At 56.6% G+C, this 24,900-nt stretch overlaps 13 protein-coding genes across 13 annotated transcripts; 6 read left to right on the top strand and 7 right to left on the bottom strand.

Moving 5' to 3' along the window:
- Window positions 1–64: 64 nt before the first annotated feature.
- Window positions 65–875, top strand: BO82DRAFT_405183 (nucleoside-diphosphate kinase; the record flags this gene model as incomplete). The annotated part of the gene is made up of 6 exons (XM_025639472.1): window positions 65–81; window positions 211–285; window positions 343–446; window positions 500–565; window positions 621–685; window positions 741–875. The coding sequence occupies 6 exons, from the start codon at window positions 65–67 to the stop codon at window positions 873–875; spliced, it is 462 nt and encodes a 153-aa protein (XP_025488733.1).
- Window positions 876–1,087: 212 nt separating this feature from the next.
- On the bottom strand, window positions 1,088–1,639 carry BO82DRAFT_249604 (uncharacterized protein; the record flags this gene model as incomplete). Its single annotated transcript, XM_025630862.1, has 2 exons — window positions 1,088–1,253; window positions 1,299–1,639. Coding segments are annotated over 2 exons (507 nt in total), but the record flags the coding sequence as incomplete, so codon positions are not given.
- An 811-nt stretch (window positions 1,640–2,450) lies between these two features.
- BO82DRAFT_317210 (methylenetetrahydrofolate reductase (NAD(P)H) MET12) lies at window positions 2,451–5,033 on the top strand. Its single transcript, XM_025632602.1, has 2 exons — window positions 2,451–2,673; window positions 2,760–5,033. The coding sequence occupies exons 1-2, from the start codon at window positions 2,587–2,589 to the stop codon at window positions 4,740–4,742; spliced, it is 2,070 nt and encodes a 689-aa protein (XP_025488735.1). The 5' UTR covers window positions 2,451–2,586; the 3' UTR covers window positions 4,743–5,033.
- A 436-nt stretch (window positions 5,034–5,469) lies between these two features.
- BO82DRAFT_385816 (glutamate--tRNA ligase GUS1) lies at window positions 5,470–7,849 on the bottom strand. Its single transcript, XM_025638206.1, has 2 exons — window positions 7,531–7,849; window positions 5,470–7,466 (listed from the first exon to the last, which is right to left on the bottom strand). The coding sequence occupies exons 1-2, from the start codon at window positions 7,786–7,788 to the stop codon at window positions 5,589–5,591; spliced, it is 2,136 nt and encodes a 711-aa protein (XP_025488736.1). The 5' UTR covers window positions 7,789–7,849; the 3' UTR covers window positions 5,470–5,588.
- A 136-nt stretch (window positions 7,850–7,985) lies between these two features.
- BO82DRAFT_357255 (mitochondrial 54S ribosomal protein uL1m) lies at window positions 7,986–9,240 on the top strand. Its single transcript, XM_025635970.1, has 3 exons — window positions 7,986–8,314; window positions 8,387–8,951; window positions 9,007–9,240. The coding sequence occupies exons 1-3, from the start codon at window positions 8,046–8,048 to the stop codon at window positions 9,097–9,099; spliced, it is 927 nt and encodes a 308-aa protein (XP_025488737.1). The 5' UTR covers window positions 7,986–8,045; the 3' UTR covers window positions 9,100–9,240.
- BO82DRAFT_357257 (COG2 family protein) lies at window positions 9,153–10,334 on the bottom strand. The gene is made up of 2 exons (XM_025635971.1): window positions 10,219–10,334; window positions 9,153–10,146 (listed from the first exon to the last, which is right to left on the bottom strand). The coding sequence occupies exons 1-2, from the start codon at window positions 10,231–10,233 to the stop codon at window positions 9,262–9,264; spliced, it is 900 nt and encodes a 299-aa protein (XP_025488738.1). The 5' UTR covers window positions 10,234–10,334; the 3' UTR covers window positions 9,153–9,261.
- Window positions 10,335–10,636: 302 nt separating this feature from the next.
- BO82DRAFT_357258 (uncharacterized protein) lies at window positions 10,637–12,526 on the top strand. Its single transcript, XM_025635972.1, has one exon. It carries the CDS (start codon window positions 10,974–10,976, stop codon window positions 12,309–12,311), a length of 1,338 nt encoding a protein of 445 aa, XP_025488739.1. The 5' UTR covers window positions 10,637–10,973; the 3' UTR covers window positions 12,312–12,526.
- Window positions 12,527–12,622: 96 nt separating this feature from the next.
- Window positions 12,623–13,895, bottom strand: BO82DRAFT_434959 (Mrp/NBP35 family ATP-binding protein; the record flags this gene model as incomplete). Its single annotated transcript, XM_025640992.1, has 2 exons — window positions 12,623–13,654; window positions 13,863–13,895. The coding sequence occupies 2 exons, from the start codon at window positions 13,893–13,895 to the stop codon at window positions 12,623–12,625; spliced, it is 1,065 nt and encodes a 354-aa protein (XP_025488740.1).
- Window positions 13,896–14,159: 264 nt separating this feature from the next.
- On the bottom strand, window positions 14,160–15,789 carry BO82DRAFT_357259 (protein phosphatase regulator SHP1). Its single transcript, XM_025635973.1, has 3 exons — window positions 15,505–15,789; window positions 15,066–15,445; window positions 14,160–15,014 (listed from the first exon to the last, which is right to left on the bottom strand). The coding sequence occupies exons 1-3, from the start codon at window positions 15,574–15,576 to the stop codon at window positions 14,285–14,287; spliced, it is 1,182 nt and encodes a 393-aa protein (XP_025488741.1). The 5' UTR covers window positions 15,577–15,789; the 3' UTR covers window positions 14,160–14,284.
- Window positions 15,790–15,975: 186 nt separating this feature from the next.
- On the top strand, window positions 15,976–17,105 carry BO82DRAFT_357261 (TOM13-domain-containing protein). Its single transcript, XM_025635974.1, has 2 exons — window positions 15,976–16,641; window positions 16,740–17,105. The coding sequence occupies exons 1-2, from the start codon at window positions 16,366–16,368 to the stop codon at window positions 16,854–16,856; spliced, it is 393 nt and encodes a 130-aa protein (XP_025488742.1). The 5' UTR covers window positions 15,976–16,365; the 3' UTR covers window positions 16,857–17,105.
- Window positions 17,106–17,341: 236 nt separating this feature from the next.
- Window positions 17,342–19,113, top strand: BO82DRAFT_155302 (membrane insertase OXA1). Its single transcript, XM_025630197.1, has 3 exons — window positions 17,342–17,480; window positions 17,548–18,297; window positions 18,389–19,113. Exons 1-3 carry the CDS (start codon window positions 17,391–17,393, stop codon window positions 19,031–19,033), a joined length of 1,485 nt encoding a protein of 494 aa, XP_025488743.1. The 5' UTR covers window positions 17,342–17,390; the 3' UTR covers window positions 19,034–19,113.
- A 418-nt stretch (window positions 19,114–19,531) lies between these two features.
- Window positions 19,532–20,719, bottom strand: BO82DRAFT_405194 (uncharacterized protein; the record flags this gene model as incomplete). Its single annotated transcript, XM_025639473.1, has 5 exons — window positions 19,532–19,591; window positions 19,642–19,701; window positions 19,779–19,997; window positions 20,122–20,405; window positions 20,467–20,719. The coding sequence occupies 5 exons, from the start codon at window positions 20,717–20,719 to the stop codon at window positions 19,532–19,534; spliced, it is 876 nt and encodes a 291-aa protein (XP_025488744.1).
- Window positions 20,720–22,231: 1,512 nt separating this feature from the next.
- Window positions 22,232–24,240, bottom strand: BO82DRAFT_394588 (acyltransferase family protein; the record flags this gene model as incomplete). Its single annotated transcript, XM_025638747.1, has 3 exons — window positions 22,232–23,354; window positions 23,422–24,049; window positions 24,136–24,240. 3 exons carry the CDS (start codon window positions 24,238–24,240, stop codon window positions 22,678–22,680), a joined length of 1,410 nt encoding a protein of 469 aa, XP_025488745.1. The 3' UTR covers window positions 22,232–22,677.
- Between the last annotated feature and the right edge of the window lie 660 nt (window positions 24,241–24,900).

Raw genomic sequence — 24,900 nt, forward strand, 5'->3', positions numbered from 1 at the left:
TTCCTTTCCCTTTCCCTCCTCTCATTCGAATCTCCGTGAATCGTTATCATCCACATCCTTCAAAATGTCCAACGAGCAGACGTAAGTTGATGCTCCTCATCCCTCATTCTCATCTGCTCTGTCAACCATGTGTCGACTACCCACCTACCTTGACAACACTTGACCTCAACGCTCATCTGCCTTGACCTCGAAGCTAACAACCGGACACAGCTTCATTGCCATCAAGCCCGATGGTGTCCAGCGCGGACTCATTGGCCCCATCCTCTCTCGCTTCGAGAACCGTGGGTAGGTGTCCCTCAATGCTGATTGTTGTCATCTCCAGCCATACTAATTGTCCTGCAGCTTCAAGCTCGTTGCCATGAAGCTGTGCTCTCCTTCCCAGCAGCACCTCGAGCAGCACTACGCTGACCTCAGCGACAAGCCCTTCTTCAAGGGACTCGTCTCTTGTGAGTAGCTCGACTAGCTGATATTACAAACACATGCTAATTTCGTGAAACAGACATGCTGAGCGGTCCCATCTGCGCCATGGTCTGGGAGGGCCGTGATGCCGTCAAGACCGGCCGCAGTAAGACTTCTCTCCCGGAATATGCTACTACAGCGATACTAACAATGTCGACCAGCCATCCTCGGTGCCACCAACCCCCTTGCCTCCGCCCCCGGCACCATCCGTGGTGACTACGCCATCGTAAGAGCCCTGTACCCTTGACTTCAACCCCAGAGCACCGCTGACAATTGCTTAGGATGTCGGCCGCAACGTCTGCCACGGTTCCGACTCCGTCGAGAACGCCAAGAAGGAGATTGCCCTCTGGTTCAAGCCCGAGGAGCTCCAGAGCTGGAAGCAGAGCCAGTTCGACTGGATCTACGAGAAGGCTTAAATTTCTCATCTCCGCTTTACCATTTCGGAGCCTACCGACCCTCCAGTTTGAGGGATGTAGCGCTACTTCGATGATACTGTCCATAAACAAAAAAGCCCCCATGAGAAATACAAGTCATTTCCAGATCTAACTCTATTTACCTCCATCCGTACTGTACAATCCTCCCGCCCCGTAGAGCACGGCCTCAGCGTCATAGCAACCGCAGGCTACTTCTTCCCGAGAAGACCCCTAACCCCCTTCCCCAGGGGCCCAAGCACCACCCTCGCAAACCACGGCGTCGCCCAGACACTCGCCGCAATCCGCACCGGCAGGAGAAACTTGGTCACCGTATACGCCGTCGCAAACTCCAGCACGAGACGCACCCCTTCCGTTTGGGCTCTGCTGCTGCTACGGTCCACGGCCACACGTTCCGAAAGAGTCAACCTCCCCCCCTCTGCACCGCCCTCGAGGGCGGCCAGATCCACCTGCGTATCCGCATCCACCCAGCCTTTCTTGCGCAGCCACCGCTGGAACCGCTGCGTGCCCTGCTGGAAGGACTCGCTGGCGGTCAGGTCGGGCAACCAGTTGCCGTAGTGGAAGGCGCCCGCCAGCCCGAATAAGGGGACAATGGCGGTGAGCTCGTGGAGGATGAGGAACGAGGTGACGTGCGTTGCGGGCGCGCCTAGGAGCGGGGTGGTGTAGGTGCGTAGGAACCGGGGAAGGCGGTCGTTGAATCGCTGCAGGCGCGCGCGGAGGTCTTTCGGGGCGGGTGGAGATGGGGAGGTCGAGGTGTACCGCCGGGATGGGGGCTTGAGGTGGGAAGTGAAGGAGGAGTAGGAGGAGAATTGGGTGAGTCGGGAGATTGAGCGTTGAGAGGAGGCCATTTTCTTGTTCTCGGGGTTATTGCAATGTCATTCCCGTCGGCGGCCGGTTGGGGGAGGAGACACCGGGAGATGGGATTCGATGGGGCTGGGTTTCGTCTCGGGAGTCCTGATCGGTTGGCTGGAAGTTGGGGAATAGATTAAGGTTGGCACATTGACGGGTTGACAGGACAGGATGCAGGAAGGGAGTATGTAGGTCTGAGTTGGACTGCATCTGTCGTTGAGTAACTTGTCGTTCGTTGCGATACACTCGTGGTGGTCGTGGTCGATGTTTGCCCTGTTTGCATAAGTGATGGTCGATTAATTGATCTAATCTCTATAGTTGTGTTCGAGCACTGTTCAATATCCTATCCATTGTTGTCATGATCCACTTGTCTGCCTTCTTGTGCCTCACCCAAGTTTCTCGCACGCCCGATTGCCTCGTGGAGCCTCCAGCAGCCTCCAGCAGCCACCAGCAGCCACCAGCAGCCAAGCCCAGAGTCAACCAGGCAGTCAATGCATAACTAATGCATGCAGTCGCTCAAGATAGAGAAAGCATGCATGACGAATTTGTGCCACACCAAACAGTCAGGATGAGTGATTGCATGTACCAAATAGTGAAGATACTGCTGCACTTAGTCACATCACCAAGTCCAGTGACTGGGTAGAGGATGAGATGGGGTCGCCAAACCAGATCGGCAGTTCGTCATTTTGCCTCTTCCGGAGGGCCCCTCAGAGTCCGCGCCAGAAGCAGATCTTCTTCTTCCCCACCGCCGCCCTTCTTCTCTTGCGCCTCCTTCTCCTCAGTCACTTCTCCCTCTTTCTCTCGCTATCGTCTCCTACTAGCTACCGCAGACGAGCCTGGCTTCACCATGGAGAAAATTACCGATAAGATCGCGGCTTTGCCGCCCGATGCGAATTACTTCTCGCTGGAGTTTTTCCCTCCCAAGACCAAGATGGTGGGGCATTTATTTCCCTCTCCCCGCACCGCAGAATGACTCCAACCCAAGCCATATATACTGATTGATCATGGATTCACCATTAGGGTTTCGCCAACCTCCAAGCCCGTCTGGAGCGTATGGCCCAGGCCCTTCGTCCCTTGTTCGTCACCGTCACCTGGGGTGCTGGAGGAAGTACCGCGCAAAGGTCCCTGGAGCTGGCCGAGATCTGTCAGCGCCAATTGCAGTTGACCACATGCTTACACTTGACGTGCACGAACATGAGCCGCGCCCTAGTGGATCAGGCGCTGGAGGAAGCCAAGGTCCTGGGCATCAGGAACATCCTCGCCCTCCGTGGTGACCCGCCCCGCAGCGAGGAATACAACATGCACGGCGAGGACGACAGCAACAAGGACTTTACCTTTGCGGTGGACTTAGTGCGCTACATCCGCAAGCATCACGGCGACTACTTCTGTATCGGTGTGGCTGCCTACCCCGAGGGTCACCCGGCAGACAACTTCCAGGACGGCCAGGACCCGGCCAGGGACGTGCCATACCTGGTCGAGAAGACCCAGGCGGGCGCCGACTTCATCATGACTCAGTTGACCTACGACATTGACGCCTACACCAAGTTCGAGAACATGCTCCGAAACCACGAATCCGGCGCCTTCAAGACCATCCCCATCATCCCCGGCTTGATGCCCCTTCACAGCTACAAGATCCTGACGCGCGTGACGAAGCTGAGCCATGTCAAAATCCCCCCGCACATCCTGTCCAAGTTGGAAGTGATCAAGCACGACGACGACGCCGTCAAGCGCGCCGGTGTCGACATCGTCTGCGATTTGGTGGACGGCATCCGCAGCATTCCCACCCCCGGCCTGCGTGGTTTCCACTTTTACACGCTCAACCTCGAGAAGACGGTGTCGTTCCTGCTCGAGCGCTGCGACCTCATTGGTCCGTACACGGAATATGACGAACCCATCGAAGACTCCGCAGCATACTCGGCCGCCCGCCTCGAGACCCCCGCGCTCGCGCTCGCCAGCCGCCGCTCCTCGGTCAGCTCCATGCCCCACAACCGCGTCATTGTCGACAAGTTACAGCCGTCGGACGTATCCTCGCGAGAATCCGTCAGCCACGAAGCCACCGCGCTCAGCGCCGGTTTGCCCGCCATGCCCCCGGACCGCAGCACGACGTTGCAGATCTCGGAGGGTCTCGGCGCCCTCGGACGAGAAGCGACCTGGGACGACTTCCCCAACGGACGATGGGGTGATGCGCGCTCGCCCGCCTTCGGCGAGATCGACGGCTACGGGCCCTCCCTGCACATCCTGCCGGCCGTGGCCCACAAAGTCTGGGGCTACCCGGTGACCCACGACGACATCAGCGCGCTCTTCCGGCGCCACGTGTCCGGCGAGCTGTACATCGTACCGTGGAGCGAAGGCGGCGCCGAGGAGGGCTCCGGCACGCTCAACGCCGAGACGGAGATCATCCGGCCGGAACTCCTGCAGCTCATCGACAAGCGCGGCTGGTGGACCCTGGCCTCGCAGCCGGCCATCAACGGCGTGCGCAGCGACGACCCGATCTTCGGCTGGGGCCCGCCCGGGGAAGGGTTCGTGTTCCAGAAGCCGTTCGTCGAGTTCTTCTGCCCCAGCGCGGACTACCAGACAGTCCTCAAGCCGCTGTTCGAGCGCCATGGTCACGAGAAGCTGGCCTGGTTCGCCACCAACGCCCGCGGCGACTTCGAGTCCTCCCTGCCCAGCTCCAACGCCGAGGACCCCGACCCCATCGACATCAACCCCGCCAACGTCAACGCCGTCACCTGGGGCGTGTTTCGGGGCAAGGAGATCGTCACCCCCACCATCATCGAGGAGGTCAGCTTCCGCGCCTGGGGCGACGAGGCCTACCGCATCTGGGACGAGTGGCGCCGCATCTACCCCAAGAACTCGGCCACCGAGCGCTTCCTCGACTCCACGAAGAACGACGTCTGGTTGGTCTGCGTGGTGGGCCAGGAGTTCGGCGCCGGGACGGAGGTCGGCTCGAAGGAGGAAGAGGAGGAGACCAAGTGGATGTGGAGGGAGCTGGCGGGCTGCTAGTTGAAGCTGTCGGCTGTCGGCTGTCGGTTGTCGGCTGCTTCCGTCGTCATGACCTGCCTAGGGGGGTTGGATGGGGCGAGGGAGGGGGCTATCTTGCTTGAACACTGGACATAGGGGTTCTTCTCTCCCCGTCCTTTCGGAGTCATGTATTGAGATCATGGCATATGTGTGTGAGTTATAAAGAAAAGAGGTCTTGTTCTATTAGCCTTTCTATTCCATTTGGCTCTCTCCCACAATCTCTTCCTTTCTCTCTTCCTTTCTTCCCCTTCAATCAGAGTCAAACAAGCTGGTTTCAAGATAAGGCTGCGTCTAGCCCTTCAATGCCCTCTATTCGTAGTACATACCAACCTATCTTCACATAACCATTCAGTAACCAGCAGCTTGATGATAGAGTGGTGCAGTAGCCCGTCACGGTACCTAGAAAAAAAAAAAAAAAACTATCATTTCCACTGGCAACCTTGGAAGGTTATCCACCGAGTCCGCATCTCCTTGGCTTATCAGATCTACTAACCCCATCCTTCAATTGGTTCATTTTCGTCTTCGGGTCCTGCCAGTCCAAGAGGCTCAGGCCCAACATTCATTAAGAGGTTACTTGTACTCTGGGATCATGGATCAGGTTCAAGTTCTTACCGATACCTTGATTTCTGGAGGAGCTGGGCTGGGCTCGCCCAACACGGTTGGCCTAATACGACTAACCCGTGATCGTCTACAGATGGAAAGCTAGAATGAGATAGCAACAGGGAAGCAATAACCTTGATCGGGTTCTTCTGCTTCTGATTGTGCAAAACCTATATTCTTCGTATCTTCATAGTCTGTCTACATGTCCTTTACATAGGAGAAGCGGATCTATTTACCAGCCTTGCCGGTGGGGATGTTGAACAGCACGGCGGGCTGGCCGGGGGCGTAGGGGCGGTCGAGGCGGTAGTAGCCCTTGCGCTCGAACTGGATGATGTCGCCCTCCTTGAGGTCGGCGACGTTGGCGTCGGCGAGGGCCTCATCGCGGAACTCGGTGTGGGGGTTGAGGACGGCCTCGAGGGTGTCCTCCTCGGTCATGGTGTCCTTGTTGAGCAGGAAGTCGAAGTCGACCAGCTCGACGGGGACGAGCTGCTGGTCGGCCGAGAGCCAGGTGACCTTCTTCTCGGTCTTCTTGAAGTCGCCAGCGAGGTGGAGGTCGAGCTCCAGCGCGGTGACGGCGCCGGTGGCGGCGTCGGTCTCGATCTTGCGCACGATGGCGTTGCCCCACGCCATCAGGGTGATCTCCTCGTCCTGCTTGAAGGTCTTGGCGTCCTCCTGGTCGAGCAGGATCGAGTCGCTGAAGGTCACCTTCTTGGTGCCGATGGCCGGGTTCTTCGCGTGCTTGGGCTTGTCCTCGGTGTACGCGGCGGGCGCGCCGTTCAGCTTGGCCTTGACCAGCTGCTTCTTGAACAGGGCGGTGTGGCGCGGAGCAACGGGGTCAATGTACTTCTTGTTGGTGGCCCAGAAGAGGGTCCAGTCGAGGTTCACGATGTTCTTGCTGGGACCCTGCTTCAGGATGAACTCCCGCAGAGCCGGGATCGTCATGCCGCGACGGCGGATACCCCGGATGGTGGGGAAGCGCGGGTCGTCCCAGCCCCAGACGGCGCCGGACTCGACCAGCTTGGTGAGCTTTCTCTTGGACAGAAGGGTCCGCACGAAGTTCATGCGAGCAAAGTCCCAGATCTGGACATGGCGGAGCTTGAGGGTGTCCAGGAACCACTGGTACTGGGCATTGCGGTCACGGTACTCGATGGTTCTCAGAGCGTGGGTGACACCCTCCTTGGCGTCAACAATCGGGCATGCGAAGTCGTAGGTGGGATAGATCTTCCACTTGGTACCAGTGCGGTGGTGCTCCGCGACGTTGCATCGGTAGATGACGGGGTCACGAAGCGTCTTGTTGGGGGCGTCGTAGGAGATCTTGGCCCGAATGCACCACCGCAGTCCCTCGGGAGTTCCCTGCTTCATCTCCTCGAAACGAGCAAGACTCTCTTCAACAGATTGATCACGGCGCTTGCTGGGCTCGCCGACCATTCTTTGTTCAGCCATGGTCTCCTTGTCGGTATCATCGGCATAGGCATGTCCCTCCTTGATGATGCGGATAGCATACTCGTAGAGCTCGTCAAAGTAGTCACTGGTGTAGCTCAGTCTGTCCGGCTTGATTCCCATGAGGGCCAGATCCTCGATGATGGCGTCCTGGAATTCCAGCTTCTCGTTCGACGGGTTGGTGTCATCGAAACGGACCAGCAGGGTTCCAGCATACTTCTCGTGGGCGAAGTAGTCGTTCAGGAGAGCCGCCTTGGCGTGTCCAATGTGGAGGTATCCAGAGGGCTCAGGGGGGAAGCGAGTCACCACACCCTTATCAGTGTTGAGGAGGTTGATGTCGTAGCTGGCTCCCTCCTTGGCCTTGGCGGTCTTCTTCTCCTTGGCGACGGCGTTCATGGACTCGAGGGCAGTGGCGGCCCAGGGGCAGAGCTCATCAATGAAGTTGAACCACCGAGTCAGGCTGATCAGAGCACCCTTGCGCACAGGAGAGATGGCCACCTTGTTGGCCCGGAGAGCACCCCAAATAGCGAGGTCGGCAGTCGAGAGCGAGTAACCAGCGACGAAAGAGCGCAGGAGGAGGTGGGTGTTCAGACGCTGGAGCTGAGGTTCGAGGGTCTTGAAGTCGAGAGTGGTGAAAGTCTCAAGCTGAGAGAGCCATTCGGTCTCCTATAATGCAGTGGTTAGTAGACGTAGAACCACGTGCGATTGGACGGTCTTCATGCCCACGTACCAGCTTCTCATCCTTGGCGTTCAGGAAAGGAAAAGCAGCACGCAGTTCCTTGATCGCATTGTCGGAGCCATAGACAGGCGAGCCGTTGGCACCGGTGAGTTCGACCGTGGCCTTGTCCCCAGTGCTCAAGACAGCGCTATCTTCGTAGTTGATAGCAATCACCTCCTGCTCCTGGTTGAGGGAAGTGGCAACCAGAAGGACAGGCAGCAAAGCGGCCGGGTTGGCGCGAGTGGCCAAGGTCAGCTGGAACTGCGACATCTCTCTTCACTTCTGCGTGAGAATTGAATTGGATGATGGGAAGAAGGGAAGAAACAAAAGGCGGGCGGGGAAGAGACGGAGGAGGGGCAACTTTTTGGTCAATCGGGATTCCGCCGGCGGTATTGTTTCTCCGCCTTTCCAGGCCGCCCGGACTCGGAACTTGCTCGATTTCCCGTCGGCGGCCAAAAAACATTGGCTTTCCATTTGGCGTTCGTTCATTGATTCATTCAGAATCCGGGGTCAACACGCCTGCCGCCATGTCGTCGTTAAACTCACTGCTGCCCACTGCGGCACGGGGGTTGGTCTCTTCGTGTCGATCTGCCCTGCGACCTGGCCCCTTGGCCTCGGTCGTTTCCACTTTTCAGCAGACGCGATGGGCCAGCAAGGCGAGCTCTAAGAGAGTCCAGAGCCAAGGCTACAAAAGCAATAAGGACAAGTCCAAGGTTAAGGGCAAAAAAGGTAACAAGGAATTCAAGCAGCATAACCTGAAGGATATGGAGCAATTTGCGCTGTGCGATGCGATGCGGTATGTGTACCTGCCAATGGCATTGTCTTTCAACCAGACTAGTAGCTGATCACGCACCTTTGGGGACTGCAGATATATCCGCGCCTTCGAAGTCGGCCGCCAGCCCACGGTCTCCAAGTATGAACTGCACATCCGCCTGAAGACCAAGCGAGACGGTCCCGTCATCCGCAACATGCTCCGATTGCCCCATTCGATTTCGACGGAATCGCGAATCGCCGTTATCTGTCCCCCCGGTTCCAAACAGGAGAAGGAAGCCCGCGATGCGGGTGCTGTTCTGGTCGGAGAGCAAGAGGTTTTCGATGCGGTAAAGGGCGGCAACATCCCCTTCGATCGCTGCATTGCCCATCCGGACAGTATGGAGGCCTTGAGCAAAGCCGGCCTGGGCAGGTTCCTGGGTCCTCGCGGTCTGATGCCCAGCGCAAAGATGGGTACGGTGGTTGAAGATGTGGCTTCCCGCGTCGAGATGCTACGTGGTGGTACGACCTACAGAGAGCGTGCTGCCGTCATTCGTCTTCCCATCGGCCAGCTGGGTTTCTCCCCGGAGCAATTGCGCGACAACATGCGGATCGCCCTGGAGCAGATCAAGAAGGATGCCGCCGCCATGAACGATCGCATAGTCAAAGAGATCTACGAGGTGGTAAGTCGGCGACCATCCCCTTCGCCCTCCGATTGCCGCTAACCCACTACTCCAGGTGTTGAGCTCCACGAATGGCCCCGGCTTCAGCTTGAACGGCGAGTTCAAGTCCGATAACACCCCCGACACCACCGGCATGCATGGCCCATAAATATAGTTTCTTGAATATTCCGAGTGTACAGAATATGTTTCATTAGGCAGGACACGGTGTATAATGGTATTGTTTGACACATATATTCAAAGCATAGGATTTTCCCCAAAACGCCGACGCTATGCACGAGTGGCTTTCACTCTTGTTATGAGGAGAAAGGATCTAGGATTTCATGTTCTTCAGTGCAGATACCGCTGTGGCGTCCTCACCCATGATCTTGTAGAGGCGTAAGATCGCCATCGTTCTCTTGTCCCGCTTGTCACCCGCACGGCTGGCCTGGTCCAGGGCCGTTTTCAGATCCAGGAGCAGCGCCGATCGGATCTTCGAGACCCGAGTCCGCTGCCCTTGGATGAAGGGATGTTCCTCGCCAATGCGGGCCGCCAGCCTCGTCAGGTAGAGATATTTCTGGATATGGTGCTCGAGCGTTTTCAGCGACACGAGCGGTGTTGCCGAAGCCCCGTTTGCCAGTTCCTCCTCGTCCTCCTCGCTATCCTCGCTGGCGCTGTCCAGCAGGTCCGAGTCCGACTCACCCTCGAGAGCGGAGGACTCGGGGCGCGGTTGGCGAGCGGCGTCTCCGATCATGAGTTTCCTCTCCAGCTCCTCGATGCGATCCACGTAGTCCAGCAACGCGCGTCCCACATTGACCTCGCCCTTTAACCGCTTCTTCTCTTTCAGCAGCCCTTCGACCTCCTCCTGCCGGGCCTCCACCTTATCGCGGATCGCCCGCACATCGCGCTGGAAGGCCAGGAGCCCGACGCGCACCTGTTCGACCTTCTCCTCGCCACCTTGCAGTGCGATCCCCAGCGACAAGAAATCCTGGTAGTTCTCGTTGACCAGGTCGAGCAGCTCCCGGCTGAGCAACTGGTCGAGGTCTCGTAGTTCTTGTCGCAAGTCTTCCAGACTCTGGTGGCGGTTGGTCAATGAGGAGAGGTAGGCGGCGGGGTCGAAATCCGGCGCGAGAAAGGAGGCGCGGGACAGAGGTTCAGGGAATGGCAGGCCGGAGGTATCGTCGTCGAGGTCGGAGGCCGACTCGTCGGAGTCGCCAAACTACCGCGGAGATTGGATTGTCAGCCGGGTGAGGGGAGGTGGGTGGAAATGGATGGATGGATGGGTGCATACACGAAACTTGTTCATTCTGGGGGTCAGATAGGATATGAACCAGGCGAATTGACGGCGCACAGGTGGTAGACAAACAACAATGTTTTGGGAGAAGCCGGGGAGGGAGTGAGAGAGTGGAGAGGGGATGGAGAAGTGGAGAGGTACGGAAGTTACTTACGGAGACTGGTAGTGGTAGAGGTGGTGGCACGTTTTGACCAGTTGGTCCCGCCGCCCGCGGGAAGTACTCAGTATACGGAGTACCGAACAACCTTATACTTACAGTACATCTACAGACAGTACACAGTGCATACACCATCCTCATTTCTACGTTTGTCTTGCAGCTAGCCGGGTCGCATTGATCAGCGTGTCATCCGACGCTCGAGAGCCATGGCGATCATGGTCTCAGACAGCCACACCACACCACACCCTTACCCTTACCCTTACCCTCACCCGGTTACGCGGAGCTCATGCGTGGTTGTGTTCCCAGTGCCAGTGATTGATGCGCTGGAACGACCTACGTGTCTCGTGCCGTTGGTCTGTCCTCCCCGCTGCTGCTGTTGCCGCTGCCACCGTCTCAGCTGCGCGTTGACCGGAAGGTGGGGTTGATCATCACCTTGGGGAGGGTGGTGTAGCCGGTGATGGTGTTGTCGTCCTCGCTTTTCGTTGTCGTCCGTATCCTCCACCCCCCCCCCCTCCCCCCCCTTCGGTCTACGTTCTAGTCTAGCCTTGCATCCACACTGGCTGGGATCTTTGTTTGTCATCGGCTGGCCGGAACAATGGATCTTCAATCAGACAGGTTTTTCACTCACACGGATGCTTCTGTGGCCCCGTCATCCTCGTCTTCTTCCTACCCGCGCCGCCGATGGTCGCAGCTCAGCCCTCTGCATATTCACCCCCATACCCACACCCACACCCATACCTCCTCGCCTGTGGTGGTCGAGACTGTCCGACCCTCTCCATCCACGCATCATCCCTATCGCAATGATGACCTGTCTCTGACTGCTGAGTCCTCCCGAGCACATCGTGCCACTGCACTCCGTCAGTTGAATGGTTATGCCAGGCCCTTATCAGCGAAGGGCCGGCCCGCAACCACTCGGCCATCCACCACCACCACCACCTTGGGGTCTCAGCCCGTGCTGGTGAGAGCATATTCCGGAGGAAGCCCTAATGAGACTTCCACTGCGGCCACGATGCCTTCGCGGCGCTCATTCCTCCTCTTCTCTTCGCGCTCGACCAGCCGCCCTCGTGCGCCAGCACTCCCCTCCGAAGAGGATTTCAGTATCGATGGCATCTTGCGCGCCATCGAGCCCGATATCCGGCACACGCTCGACGCCATCGGCGAGATCTGCGGTCGAAGTAAGCTGAGCCTGGCCAACGAGTACGGGAGCCATATCGCTCCCCTGGGCGAGATTCGCGCTCCGCCCGGCGGCCTGTTGACCGTGGATGAGGCGAGCTCCGACCACGAGCGACAGGCCGACAACGACGTGGTCATCTATGACGATGATAACAGCGTTGCCGAGGGGCGGGATTTCCATTCCGCGCCGCCCTTTCGGTCCTGGGGCCAAGTCCGCCAGGCGACGACGGCGTCTCACTCGAGAATGTCCTTACCTGCCGACAGCGCTGCGCTGCAGGCTCAGCCCACGACCCCACGATACCCGGCAGCCTTACCGTCCGCGCCGGGCGAGACTGGTTTTGACTTGCTGTTGACCACCAGGGAGATCGCATCCAAGTCGAGCGCGAGTGGTCGAGGTCTCCTGGGGAAGAAGGTGAAGAACGACGCCCGACGCCGGACCTACGAGATGATCACGCCGGCACTGGTGTCGGAGACATTGCTGGAGGCTCAGGCCGAGAGCAGCTATCCACGCTCAAGCACCTCTGCTCCCGAGACTTCCCGTCGCAGTCGGCCACTCAGTACGAGCAATCTAGGAACCGCGCAAGCTGGCGAAGATTATCTTTCGGGAACACCCCGGCCGTCCTCGATGGTCGATATGCGGAGTCTCTTCGGTTGGCTCGGGTATATCATGAGCGATGCCGAGTATGGACGTAGTCCGGTGACAGCCCAAATGAGGCTGCGGGCGATGTTGGAGCGACCAGCCCATGGCCATGATGACTGAATGATATTTTGTGCTTATTGATGATTAACGATGTACGACTGTATGGTATTCCACGAATTTCAATCTTCCGTCCAATTAGCAAGTTCATAGTTTTGGGTATTAAGCTCAGATGCACATGCGCATGCACACAATCATCAAATCGCAACCCGAATCTCCCAGACAGTCTTCTCAGAAACCATGGTATCGTTATCACCGTACATACACGCAAGGAAATGTTATATGAACATGAACAAGATAGATACATCCAACCTTTCTACTCATCTCATACCTCTATGAAATTCTAGTCCCCCACCCCAAAATCGCCCCAAAACTCACCCCTCAATCTCCGCAATCAACGTCTTCGCAAACCCCTCAAACCGAGCATAAGACCACCCCTCCCGATACTTCTCCACCAACGGCCGATCATCAACCTTTTCCTCTTCCTCATCCTCATCCTCATCACTATCCTCCGCCTCCCCCTCACCCGCCTCCCCAATCCCCCTCCCCTCCACCAATGCCCCAAACCCAACATCCACCGGCACACTCCCCAAGAACCTAACCCCCATCTCCCGCGCCATGACCTCCCCGCCCCCACTCGAGAACAAATTCGTCACCTCCCCGCAGCACGGACACGTATACCCGGACATATTCTCGATAACGCCCAGCGTGGGGATGTTCGTCTTGACGCAGAAGTTGACTTCCTTGCGCACGTCGGAGGTGGCGATTGCTTGCGGGGTGGTGACGAGGACGGCGCCGGCGAGGCGGGGCATTTTCTGGCCTGGTGTCTGGGAGGTGGCGGGGGCGATGCTGCACAGCGTGAGGAGCTGCTCGGCCAGCGCGATGTGCTCGTCGCTCGTGCCGGGCGGGGTATCTACCAGTAAGTAGTCGGTCTCCCCCCAGAGCACGTCCGAGAGGAATTGCCGGATCATGGCGGTTTTCTTGGGGCCGCGCCAGATTACGGCGTCGGAGCGGGAGCGCAGGAGGAAGCCGAGGGACATGCAGTTTAATGGGCCGCGGGGGGTGGACTTTGAGTTTGGGGGGGTAATGGGTGAGGGGTCTTGTTGCTGTTGCTGTTGCTGTTGCTGTTGCTGTTGGGCGGGTGGGGGATTGGTGCTTGTTGCTGCTGCTGTTGGAGGGCTGTTGGGGGAAGGTGATGATGCATCTACACCGGTATGCACAGGCACAGGCAGCCAGCCGCCGGGCGCTTGGGTGATCTTCGCATCTTCCAGGCCGACTAGCCGCGGGATCGAGGGCCCCGTGAGGTCGATGTCGAGGATGCCCACGGATTTGCCTTGCAGGGAGAGCGCCAGGGCCAGTTGCAGGGTCACGGAGGATTTGCCGACGCCGCCTTTGCCGGAGAGGACCTGTTTTCGATACGGTGTGTTAGTCGCAGACAGAAAAAAGAGCTGGGCTTGCTGGAAACGGGGGTTCTGAGGCAAGCAAAGGTGCACTCCAGGCTCGCAGGGGAGTGTGCTGGAGTGTGCTTGGTATGCCCTCCACTGCGCGTTATCGATAAGAGGAGGAGGAGGGGCAAATGTTCTGGCAGAGCTTAGGGATTGAGGGTTCTCTTACCAGCACCACGTTCTTGACTCCGTCCAGAGGCATCTTCTTGGTTTCCTGCTGAATTGACGAAGAATCAATGGAGGAGCAAGCAATCTGTTAATTAGCGGGTCGGGGGAATGAATGAATGGGATCGATGGCGATAGCCGATTGCGGGCGCGGTTTTTTTCTGCGTCATTCCGCGGAGGTTTGCTTATCAATCGGGCTTGGCGAGAGGAACGCCGCTGAGATACTCGGGTTACAGTATGTACTTTTACTAACTTTGGAATATGTCTTACTCGGATTTATACTAGCTGAATCATTGAATCATTCTGATTGTTCATGAATCATCTCATCTCATTTCTTAAGTTTTAGTCCTCCAGAAATAGCCCTCCAGAGACTATCTACGCATCTGGCTCATTGCAGAACTTCTAGTCCACAGCCTCATTGAAGGCTCATTGCCACTTCTGCACCACAACACCGCCCCTCTTGAAGTCGGCCATCTCCCCCAGGACAGCACTCTTGTCCGTAAGGTCCTTGCTGGGAAAGGTGGTCATCAGTACCCACGGGCGGGACTGGCTAGCGGGGCTGGACGCAGACACGAATTCGTAGACATCCCCAATCGTGTGCGTAGTGTTGAAGCGAGACGTGAGTCGTGTGCCATCACCAAGGCGAATTTGCAGAGTAATTGTGGGCTGAGATTCATCGACCGTGGGCTTAGGTGGCTCTGAGGCCTGACTTGCTGGGGCTGGAGCTGGGGCTGGAGCTGGAGCCGCAGCAGAGGTCGACACGCCAGGCGTAGGGCTTCCCAGTCGCTGCCCTTGGCCAGAAAAGGGCTTGTACTTGGGCTTAGGCTTGACGTATTTCTCCTCGTGCTGGTTGATTTCCACGTCCACCTCCTGGCCAGACTGTACGTTCATGATCGAGAGGGGAGCACGACCCTGTCGGATCCCCTCCAGGATCTCGGCGTTCCGGGGATCATCGGAGCGGTACAGCTCGCCATCGTCGACGGAGAATCCGTCGGCCCAGAAATGAAGCGTTCTCTGAACCCGTTGCGGCACTTGCGTAGCCGGCGCGCTCGGGGCTTCGATTACCCTGCTCGGAGCGTCATCGCCACCAAGGGTACGTGCTGTGCCCGTGAAGTGCGACTGTCTGCTTGGTTCATCCGAGGAGGGCAGCTGAGTTCTACTACAGTATTAGCCTCCTTCTGAGTATGCTACCAATGGCCGGTTTCACCTCTTAGCCTTCTCGATAATCTTCTTCTTGATGTCGTCGGGATTCTGCACGGCGAGGCCAGACTTCTCTCCTCCCGCGAAGAAGTCCTGATTCACGGAATCCTCCTCTTCCGAGGACTCACCCGCCCCGGAGGTAAAATCGCCCAACGTCGCGAATCTCTTCTTCGGTCCGGTCCTGCGCGATGAGGACGGCTGCGGGGTAGTGGACGGAGACTGGGATGAACTCCCACCGAGTGTGTGACCGGCGACCGGTCCCGTTTCGGCTCCTAGGCTCTGCCCCGAGCCTGTGTCTGCGCCCTGCAAAGCTTCGTCCTGCTCGGCAAAGAATTCGGTCACTGCGGCTTCGAGGTCCCATTCGCTGGCTGCCAGGTATTCTTGAGCCTGTGAGAAGTAGACGTTAGTGTGAAGAGCATTTCCCGAAAGTTCAGGGGCAAACATACTACTGAGGCATCAGTGCCAGACATGGCACAGAACTGGGATACCAACTCATCGTGAGCTGCTTGATGTTCCATGTTGATGATATAACCGGGACTGCAAAAGTCGCTGACGCCGGAGAAAATTGGTTCACAAGGATTGATTCACTCGGTCACTTGAAGCACAGTACTGTCCAGAGATATCCACGAGAATGCAAACAAGATGGTAGTTGGCGAGAGGCGCCTTATGTGAACGAGGAAGAAGATCTGGTGGATACAACTAGAAGTAGCTTTACTATAGTTGAAGCTGGAAACAACAATGTGGACAAGCTGACAAGCTGAGGTACGTCACTGCTGCCTGATTGGTCATCCGGAAGAGGGGATCTTCCGTCTATTCATCTATTCTACATCGACGCCTCAGGCAGAAACAGTCAGCAGTCCTGATAGCTTTAAGAGTAGGGTACTCCGCAGCAAACTCGGTCCTGTTGAAGTAGTACTGCACCTCATAAGCTTGACTGGTCAACAGCTTACCAGACTTCACTTCCAAAGCATACTATAAGCCCTTTGCAGTTTCCCACGCGTCGGTGCTGGGCATTGCGTAACTAACCTAGGTAACGAGCGAGCAGCCCTGCGGCTTACATAACCACCGCGCAGGTCAGGTGTATTGGAGCATTCATTCCATCCACTCGTTGACCAACCTCAACAAGATACCTTACAAACAGCTACCCCCGTCCACTTCGGTCGTTGCTTTGTCGGCCTTTATCTCCACCGAGAACCACTGATTCAACTTTCTGCGAGCAGATCATTGTCTTGGACATACCTCCGCCCTGCCATCTTCCCTTCTCCTAAGACACGCCCGTTGGATATACCTTCCTCCCTCCCCGCATCATGGCCGCCGACCTCTCCAACTCCGGGGAGCTCTACGAATCTGGACTGACCGTCCACTCGGACTCCGAGGTTTATTCCGCCAACCACGATGACTCTTCGCATTCTTCTTCCACTTCGAGCTCCCCTCTGATCCTCTACAAGCCCCCGACGTTCTGGAGCATTCTGCGCGGCGCCGCGATCAACCTGGTGCTTCCTTTCGTGAACGGCTTGATGTTGGGATTTGGCGAGTTGTTTGCACATGAGGCTGCCTACAGGCTAGGCTGGTCCGGCACGAAGGTAGGAAAGCATGGATCCCTGTCGTCGGGAGGCCGGGACGGACTTGCTCCTCTCCACAAGGCTGGCCGGAAGATGTGCTAACCCCACGATCACTGCAGGTATTCCCCATGCATCGACGATCTAGGCCAGCTGGACCTGGCATTGAAGTGCGCGAGCTCCCGCAGCGACGGAGCACTAGAGCCGCTGGTCTGCAAGACACCACGTCCTTGGAGTAGACGATGATTGGGGTGGGCAGCAGCATTATAGATCCTTAAAACCAGTGAAGCGGTCATCAGGGTAGGCTAGGGAACAGTCTTCCGAACGCACTTCATCTGTCAAAACAAGCAGCGCAGGATGCGTGCGTTTGTGGAGAAGTTCTAGTGTACATAGATCTAAGCATCAGTTGATAGGCTTGACCTAACGGCGTCCGGCGAAGCTCATACATTTGACAAATTTGTAGCATATTATTCACAAAGAGAATGGACTAAACAATACGAGATCTGTGGGACTCAACTCCTAACCCCTAAGCACCAAGTATAGCTACATAATACAGAACAGTGAGTCAACGTTGCTCCGATCCAGATCGGAAGTCCGCCAACGATGCTGGGTCACTTGGCCCTCTGGTCTCCTCCGGCCGCCCGGCAGAAAAACACGGCTTGGCAACAAAAAAGCGCTCCGTCGCCGGAGCCCCGATTTTCCCATTCAGGTCCCCCCCCGAGATCCGATTGTTTCCTCTCCAGTCCCCAACTCGGCATTTCAATTCAACCACCATGTTGGGAGGAACTGGTCTTGCTGGCCGCGGCGCGATGCCCGCCATCGCCCGCCAGCGATCGCTTGCTTTCTCGCGCTCTAGTCGATCGGTGAGTTTATTTACGCCTTTGCTTTGGTTTCCCCGAGTCACCCAGTCTAACTAACTCGGTCCTACAGATGTCCTCATTCCGACCGCAAGCCTCCAGAACCGCTCTTCGCTATGGAGCATCCAGCCGGCCCATGGCTAAGACTGCCTCGCTGCGGTCTGCATCCGCCATCCCTGCTCTCTCCGCTGCTCGTTTCAACTCGACCGCGGCCGCCCCCGCCGACGCTCCTACCGTCGCTCCTACTCCCGAGGTTGTTGAGACCGTGCCAGACTTGGCGGAGATTGACATCACGACGATTCCGGAGAAGATTGGCTACCTGAAAGAATTGGGGTTGGACTACGGCTGGGGTTTCTCCTCCACGATCGAATGGATCATCGAGCATGTTCACATCTACTCTGGACTCCCGTGGTGGGCGAGTATTGTCGGCACTGGTTTGCTGGTCCGTCTGGCCATGGTGAAGCCCACGCTCGAGGCTGCCAATGCCACGACCAAGCTCAACAACATCAAGCACCTCACGACCCCGATTCGGGCGAAGCAGATGGCCGCCTCGCGTGAAAGCAACATGCTCGAGATGAACAAGGCCCGGGCTGACATGCAGGAGCTGCACGCTAAGCACGGCATTCAGCCTTGGAAGTCCATGATTCCCCTCATTCAGATTCCCCTCGGGTTTGGATGCTATCGGGTCATCAAAGGCATGACCGCCTTGCCGGTGCCGGCTTTGACCTCGGAGCATGTTGGTTGGCTCCAGGACCTTACCATTGCCGACCCCCTCTACATCCTGCCCGCCATCAGCTCCTTCTTCCTGTACTTCTCCTTCAAGGTATGTGCTGCCACCTTTCTATCATTCTTCCTTGTCTCCCATTCGGCTCCTGGACCGAGGCACGCCTGCTAACCGCGGCCTTGCGCAATAGAAAGGAGGAGAGTCTGGAAACAACGCCATGCAGAACACCGAGATCGGAAAGGCGGTGCTCTACGGTCTTCCCGCCATTTCCTTCATGTTCATGGCATTTTTCCCGGCGGCTCTGCAGTTGTACTTCACGAGCACCGGTGTCGTTGGTATGACCCAGGCGTACCTGCTTTCCAAGCCTGCTTTCCGCCAATGGGCCGGGATCGCCCAGGTGGAGAAGGTTGAATTGGCTCCCGGCCAAGAGCAGAAGAACCCCATTCGCATGCTCCGTGAGATGTTGGACGCCGAACAGGCTAAACAGCGGGAAGCCGCCGCCGCTGCCGCCGCCGCTCGTGCTCCCGCGCAGGAGGTGAGCTATATCGACCGTGCGATTCAAAACTTCAAGCAGTCCAAGGACAAGATCAAGCAGGAGGCAAGCAGCAAGATCGACGAGATGCGTGGCACAGGACCCAAGCTGAACGAGGACGGATCGGTGGCGGAGCCCCCGCGGTTGAGCGAGAAGGATCGCAAGACGGCGGAGGACTACGAGAAGCGGAGAAAGGAAGAGGAGGAGTGGAAGCGCGAAGAGCGCAACCGCGCCCGCCGCGAGGCGCACATGAGGCTGTTGGAGCAGCAGCGCGAGCAGGCCCGCTCAACGATGAAGCGATGAATTCCACCTACTAGAAACTGCATCGGAAAGGATGTGGACTGGACATGATCAGCTAGCTGGAGTGGACTTTTGGGAGTTGTATTTCTCTGTATATTATGGGTGCCTTGTTCAACTTTGATTCTCATTTCCGATTTCATTTTCATCATTGCATGTTCTCTGCATGTGCTTTCAACCTCTTTTTATCAAGAATGCATTGGGATTCCGGATCTGCAATGATCTTGTCCATATTTTCCTCCCATGGTTGCAGCTCAATCTGGGCTTTGTCAGCACTAGCGATTTAGTTGAAGCCAGTCACCGACAACCCACCTTCCTCAATCTCCTTCTTTTCTCTTGCACCATCCCCCTTCATCGCAAATACAAACAGATACAGCCATACTTCCAATACAACCAGAAGTTCCAAGCGAACCAGATCAACAGGCAATGAAGAAGATTGTTAGCCATCGCACCCTACACATCTCTCTCTCTCGCTTGCTCAACCCTAACCCTTCCCCCTGGGCATCAATTCTCGGCCTCAATCATGGCATCGAGGTATCTCCCTGCCTGATGAATAAGGACCTGCTACCCAAGGGATCAGCACCACGTCTCTGGGTCTGGGATGAGAAGCTTACTTGGACGCAGCGACGGAGGCTGGGATACCAATACATGGAAGGCATCTCCCCCGTGTCGAACTAGAACGATTGCATCATCATCGTCATCATCATCCGTCGTCCAATCTTCTTCCCCAACACTCGACGACTGCACCTACCATCCGTGTTGACTCCGTGAGGCCCTCATGCGTCTCGGCGAGGTAGACCCTATCGGCATCCAGGAAGGGCTGCGAATTCCTGAAGAACTTCTGGCGGGCGCGGTCGTACTGTGCAGGGGAGATCCGGGGCCCATTCAGCATCGAGCGCCGACACGACCAGCGGGAGAAGCGGATCTTCGCGTCCGCGTGGAGCAGCAGGGTGTGTTGGAAGTTGAAGCACTATACACAACCAACAACCCGGGGTTAGCACCGTTCCGTTTCAACGCCCAACCCCAACCCATCAAGTCTGGGGTGGTGGTGGTGGTGGTGGTGGTGGTGCCAGTCAGCATTGCTAACTACCTACGCGATCTAAGAAGTCATGCGCCTCTGGCATCATGATGAGACCGTCGATGACGAACTCGTACACCTCCGCGGCCATCTGCCCCGCGATCTCCTGCTTGATGAGGTTGAAGAGCACGGCGTTCGGGACGACCTTGTGTTCGCCATCGCCGTCGGGGACCGGCTTCGAGAGGCTGAACCCCAGCCGGCGCTCCTCCTGCTCGATGAGGGAATCCATCTCCAGGTAACCGAGCTCTTCGTCCTGCGCCAGGTCTTCGGCGACAGTGGTCTTGCCGGCGCCGGGAGCTCCTGCAGATGCAGCATATCAGCATTGACATTCGAGCCCTAGGTCGAACGTCTCCGGACTTACCTGTGACAACGAACACGACGGCGCGGGACAGGTCGGGCGTGGGCTCTTCCGGGGGTGGTGGATGGTGTCTCATGGCCAGAATCCCGACGCTGGGGAGGGATCGATCTTGGATGTGGAGGGTCCTGTCGTGGCGGCTCTCGGGGTGAAGCAAGATTCCGGCGCTCGCGAGATGGCTATGGTTTTGGCGGGTTAGAGCCACGCTTCGAGTGCGTGCGGGCTTCAGGCGGATGGGCAGCTGGATCTGCTGGTTCATTCGGGGGGGGCTCATGTTCTGGCTGGTGGTATGTAGTTGACGTATGTATCTCGTTGAGTGAAAACAGGTCTTGCAGGTAGAACAAGTATCCTCTGGGTCAGTTCTGGATCAAAAAAGAGGCCGACATATCAAGTGAGACGGCGAGAAAGGAAGCATGCTTTTGATTCCATTCAATCCAGGCCAGTGAAGTCCCGTCTGATACAGCTTAGTGTCGCTTAGTCGGCGACGATGCGATGCGATGCAGCACTGGAAACAAGCGTTGCCTAGAAGCGGACCCCTATGATGTCGGTGTTGTTGTTATTGTGAGCTGGTGCTGTTCGTGTTGCTCTTTTTTTTTTTCTTTCATCATCGCCTGTAGCTATCTCTTTCTTGTGAATCTCCGTTCACCGCTATCCTTTGGTGGTTCACAAAAATGTTCTACACTTCATCGAGACCTATCCTCTAGATCTATCGAGCCAAAACTCTCAAGTTAGTACTGCAATCCGTCTAAGCAACCGCTTTGGAGACGGGTATAGTATATACAGGTGCAAAAAGACATGCTGTCTGGCTGTTCCGTGACTGACATCCCCTGTCTATATACCACTGACTGCTCAACCCACCAAGCTAATCCTTCAGATACAGCAGCAGAGATCCGGGATCCGCTGTCCGTTGGTCAACCGCGATATCAAGCTCCTTCTCCCATCCTTCGGGATAGGCGAGAACGGGTTAAAATGCCCTGAGTACGTCCTCTCCAATCATCATCTTTCGCCTCCTCTGTCTATCTACTTCCCGTCTCTGTGTATACATCCCACCAACCCCAATATCAACCTCGCAGCTAACATTTTTGTGATCCGAGCAACCCTCGCTGCAGAGGAGAAGACTCCCTCCCTGCCTCAGGCTAGAGCCTGGCGGGACCAAGGCTGGGAAAGATCCCCAAAATTCCAAACCTCCCAACCCTCCCAGCCTTGGTCCAGCCGCACCACGGAAGGTCGGCCGTCAGAATCAGCATCGCCAAGTGATTTCCCAACTTAACCAGTGGTTAAACCCCGCTCTGTATATAGATATAAAAATATATACATCTATACATACAAGGTTCGTGAGGTCGCTCCCGCTTCATCACGTTGCAGGAAGTTTCAACTAATTCCCATATTCAGACCGGCATCCGGCTCCGTCACCGCAATACCTTCCCCTCTTGCCCTGGGGAGAAGGATAGCCCGCGGGATTGGGGGGGGAGGTATGGAACGATCTTGGAAAGGAAAGGGGACGTGTTCATATGGGGATGTGAATCATCGCTTCGATACTCATGTATATAATTTATATACACATATCCACATAGATGTGTGTGTGTGTGTGTGTGTGTGTGTGTGTTCCCATAGATATATATCAATCCATCCTGGATATAGTCCAAGCTTTGCGAGCTGGTCCGTGAGGGGATCACAAAACTAGCACAGGGGACCACGCAATCCCCTGGAGACTACAGCCAAGAAGGAAGAAAGATGACGCAGAAGGGATCTCGTTGGCAATGTGTGGTTCGTGTGTCACTGCTCAAGTGTCAATCCTGTATCAGAGTGGACCGGTCATATTTGTATATCCGTCAGCCCCTCGCACAATCAGTGGACTACTTGAATCAAGCCATAAACCTCACATCCCTTGGATACAGCAAATAAACGAGACGGGAGTGCATTCGCTACACCAAAGTTTATGAGTACATGTGTGCCTGAGGATGCGAAGTATATGCCAGGTATCCCATCCATCTCCAATCCCACACCATCCACCTACCCATCCATCCATCCATCCCAACCCTGCCGGACCCAAGAATAAAAAAAGAAGCGAAAATACATATTTATATATATCAAAAGATGGCTATGGACAAAACACCCCAAGGACCTGGACCAGCCAGAAAGTAAGTCCTCTCTTCACATGCTGCTCTTCGAAACAAGGAAACTCCCCGGACCCCGCCTCAACGTGGTAGGTCTCTTTTAAGTTGTCGGCATCGGCCGCAACTGCATCGGCAGCTCGGAGGCCTTCTCTTCTTGTTCGTCAAAGACCTTCTTCTCGATCCACGCCGTGAGGCGGGCGCAGAGAGGGTCAACGTAGGCCGTCCACAGGGAGGCGCAAATGTAAACCAGCCCGATCCAGAGCGGAATGCAGAGGGCGACGACCCAGGGAGGGCGGATGGGCAACCACGGCGGGAGAACAGTCTGGCCGTTCTCGTCGACAGTCTCCTCCCAAGGTTGCCCGGTGATGCCGTAGAGCATCCAGCACAGAACAGTGCGCAGGAGAGTGCCGTGGACGAGATAGACGGCGAAACTCTGCTTGCCGAGCCAGAGAAGGAGGCGGTTCGCCAGGAAGGATTGCGTCCCCGGGGAGATGAAGATGGCGAAGATGATCATGTCCACGCCGATGGCACTGTACCGCTTGCCAATGTTGACCTCGGGAGGGAAGATGTAGTGGGACAGCTTGAACATGTAGTCGGACCAGGTAGCCCATTCGGGATGCTCGCCGGGATAGGAGCAAATCAAGAGACCGGCGATAGTGATCAGGATGGCGAGGATACGGCGCGGCCAGCGGTGGGCTTCGACGAGGGAGCGGAAGGTGGTGTCGTAGGACAAATCACTGAGAAGCATGCCATAGACCGCTTGGAGTTGGAAGGTTTCTACCAAGGGGGTGGCGGGTTAGTGGGCGGATGAGCAGAAGGTTGGAAACCGGGGGGCATAGCTTACCTGTGTCCTTGGCGGCGTCCTGGTGGAAGTACAGCATCATGCCGATGTAGATGGCTATGCGGAACCGGAACTGGACGTACATGGTGGCGCAGAGCAGGACGTAGACAAGCATGGATGCCTTCAACAACGGCAGTAACGCCCATTGGTGGTCATCATAGGCCATGTAACCGGTGGTCCAGGTGGTGAGGAAGTTCCCTCCCAGGCGAATGACCTCCTTGAAGAAGGAATCTTCCAAATCCGGGGCGGCATATCGGCACCACCAGCAGTCGGAGCGGTTGGCGACAATAAAAGCACCGAACTGGGCCATGACCCAGGAAATAAACAGGGCGATGGTGGCTGGGAAAATTAAGCGCGGAGGGCGGCGGAAGGCGCTCTTGGCAATGGTCGAAAACGCACTGAGGTGATTGCCTGCCCGCGACAACTTCAACGGCTTCAAGGCACACACATAGCCGGTGAGGAAGGCGAAGATGGTGACTCCGAGTCGCCCCTGCCACGGGATGCGGAGGATGGGCCACTGGAGGATCCGGGGAGGCACTCCCTCCTTGTCTCTTGGCGCGAAGAGATCATAGTCCCAGGCGCGGGCCAGGTGAGTGAGAACAACGAGGAAAGAAGCAATCCCGCGAAGACCCTAGCCAGTTCCGGTCAGTCTGTCAGTATGTTCTGTTGCCCACGAGGGGTGACACCGGAGGCCGACGAGCACGAGGAAGGACATACATCGATCCACTTGACACTTTTGCGAGGGTCTCCGGGGGGAGCGTTGGGGTTCCATAAAGTATCGCGTAGGCGAGTGTAGAGGCCGGACTTCTGTAATGACTGCATGCTGGAAATGAAGGAGGATCGAGGTCTAATGTATATTCACAGAGCAAAGAAAGACAGGCTGGAGATGGCACGCAAGCGAGCCATTCATAGATACAACCACCACAGCCGAGGTACGAAGAAGAATGCAGCGGTAGTAGAGGCAGAGGAAGAGATGGAAGGAATGACAAGAGAAGGAGGAGAAGGAGGAGAAGGAGAGGAAGAGGAAGAGGAAGAGGAAGAGGAAGAGGAAGGGAAGGAAGGAGGAAGGGAAGGAAGGGGAAAGAAGGAAGGAAGGAAGGAGGGAAGGGACAAAAACAGCAGGAGAGGCGGCGGTAGCGGCAGCGACAGCGGCAGCAGGCGTAGTGAGTAAGTACAGGAAGTACAGTAAGTTAGTGGTGTGTGTAAGTGTCAGTGTAAGTGTAAGTGTAAAGACTGTCAGTGAGTACTGCGTACTCGTACTGGAGGTGCATAGTAGTAGAAAATAGGGCGGGTCGTTCCTCTGCCCGATTTATCAGTTGTCCCAGTATGCCCAGTCAGTGGAATTGGAGGCCCCCCGAAAAGGGAGCTTGCCAAGCCCTCCAGCCGAAACCCGTAAGGCTCAGGGACTTTAGGGACTTTTTCACGGTTCCCAGAGGACCTCCAGGGGACCTCCAGGGGTGGACAACAAGAGATTGGCCAGTC

The sequence above is a fragment of the Aspergillus uvarum genome, assembly GCF_003184745.1.
Source record: "Aspergillus uvarum CBS 121591 unplaced genomic scaffold BO82scaffold_55, whole genome shotgun sequence".
NCBI lineage: Eukaryota > Fungi > Ascomycota > Eurotiomycetes > Eurotiales > Aspergillaceae > Aspergillus > Aspergillus uvarum.

Bases quoted from the DNA above. Each gene is read 5' to 3' on its own strand.
- BO82DRAFT_317210 (XM_025632602.1), top strand. From the start codon at position 2,587: ATGGAGAAAATTACCGATAAGATCGCGGCTTTGCCGCCCGATGCGAAT. The intron at 2,674-2,759 runs GTGGGGCATTTA...ATTCACCATTAG, and splicing joins TCCCTCCCAAGACCAAGATG to GGTTTCGCCAACCTCCAAGC.
- BO82DRAFT_385816 (XM_025638206.1), bottom strand. From the start codon at position 7,788: ATGTCGCAGTTCCAGCTGACCTTGGCCACTCGCGCCAACCCGGCCGCT. The intron at 7,467-7,530 runs GTACGTGGGCAT...ACTGCATTATAG, and splicing joins ACGCCAAGGATGAGAAGCTG to GAGACCGAATGGCTCTCTCA.
- BO82DRAFT_357255 (XM_025635970.1), top strand. From the start codon at position 8,046: ATGTCGTCGTTAAACTCACTGCTGCCCACTGCGGCACGGGGGTTGGTC. The intron at 8,315-8,386 runs GTATGTGTACCT...TGGGGACTGCAG, and splicing joins GCGCTGTGCGATGCGATGCG to ATATATCCGCGCCTTCGAAG. The intron at 8,952-9,006 runs GTAAGTCGGCGA...CCACTACTCCAG, and splicing joins TCAAAGAGATCTACGAGGTG to GTGTTGAGCTCCACGAATGG.
- BO82DRAFT_357258 (XM_025635972.1), top strand. From the start codon at position 10,974: ATGGATCTTCAATCAGACAGGTTTTTCACTCACACGGATGCTTCTGTG.
- BO82DRAFT_357259 (XM_025635973.1), bottom strand. From the start codon at position 15,576: ATGGAACATCAAGCAGCTCACGATGAGTTGGTATCCCAGTTCTGTGCC. The intron at 15,446-15,504 runs GTATGTTTGCCC...TACTTCTCACAG, and splicing joins CTGGCACTGATGCCTCAGTA to GCTCAAGAATACCTGGCAGC. The intron at 15,015-15,065 runs GTGAAACCGGCC...ATACTGTAGTAG, and splicing joins ATTATCGAGAAGGCTAAGAG to AACTCAGCTGCCCTCCTCGG.
- BO82DRAFT_357261 (XM_025635974.1), top strand. From the start codon at position 16,366: ATGGCCGCCGACCTCTCCAACTCCGGGGAGCTCTACGAATCTGGACTG. The intron at 16,642-16,739 runs GTAGGAAAGCAT...CGATCACTGCAG, and splicing joins TAGGCTGGTCCGGCACGAAG to GTATTCCCCATGCATCGACG.
- BO82DRAFT_155302 (XM_025630197.1), top strand. From the start codon at position 17,391: ATGTTGGGAGGAACTGGTCTTGCTGGCCGCGGCGCGATGCCCGCCATC. The intron at 17,481-17,547 runs GTGAGTTTATTT...TCGGTCCTACAG, and splicing joins TCTCGCGCTCTAGTCGATCG to ATGTCCTCATTCCGACCGCA. The intron at 18,298-18,388 runs GTATGTGCTGCC...CTTGCGCAATAG, and splicing joins TCCTGTACTTCTCCTTCAAG to AAAGGAGGAGAGTCTGGAAA.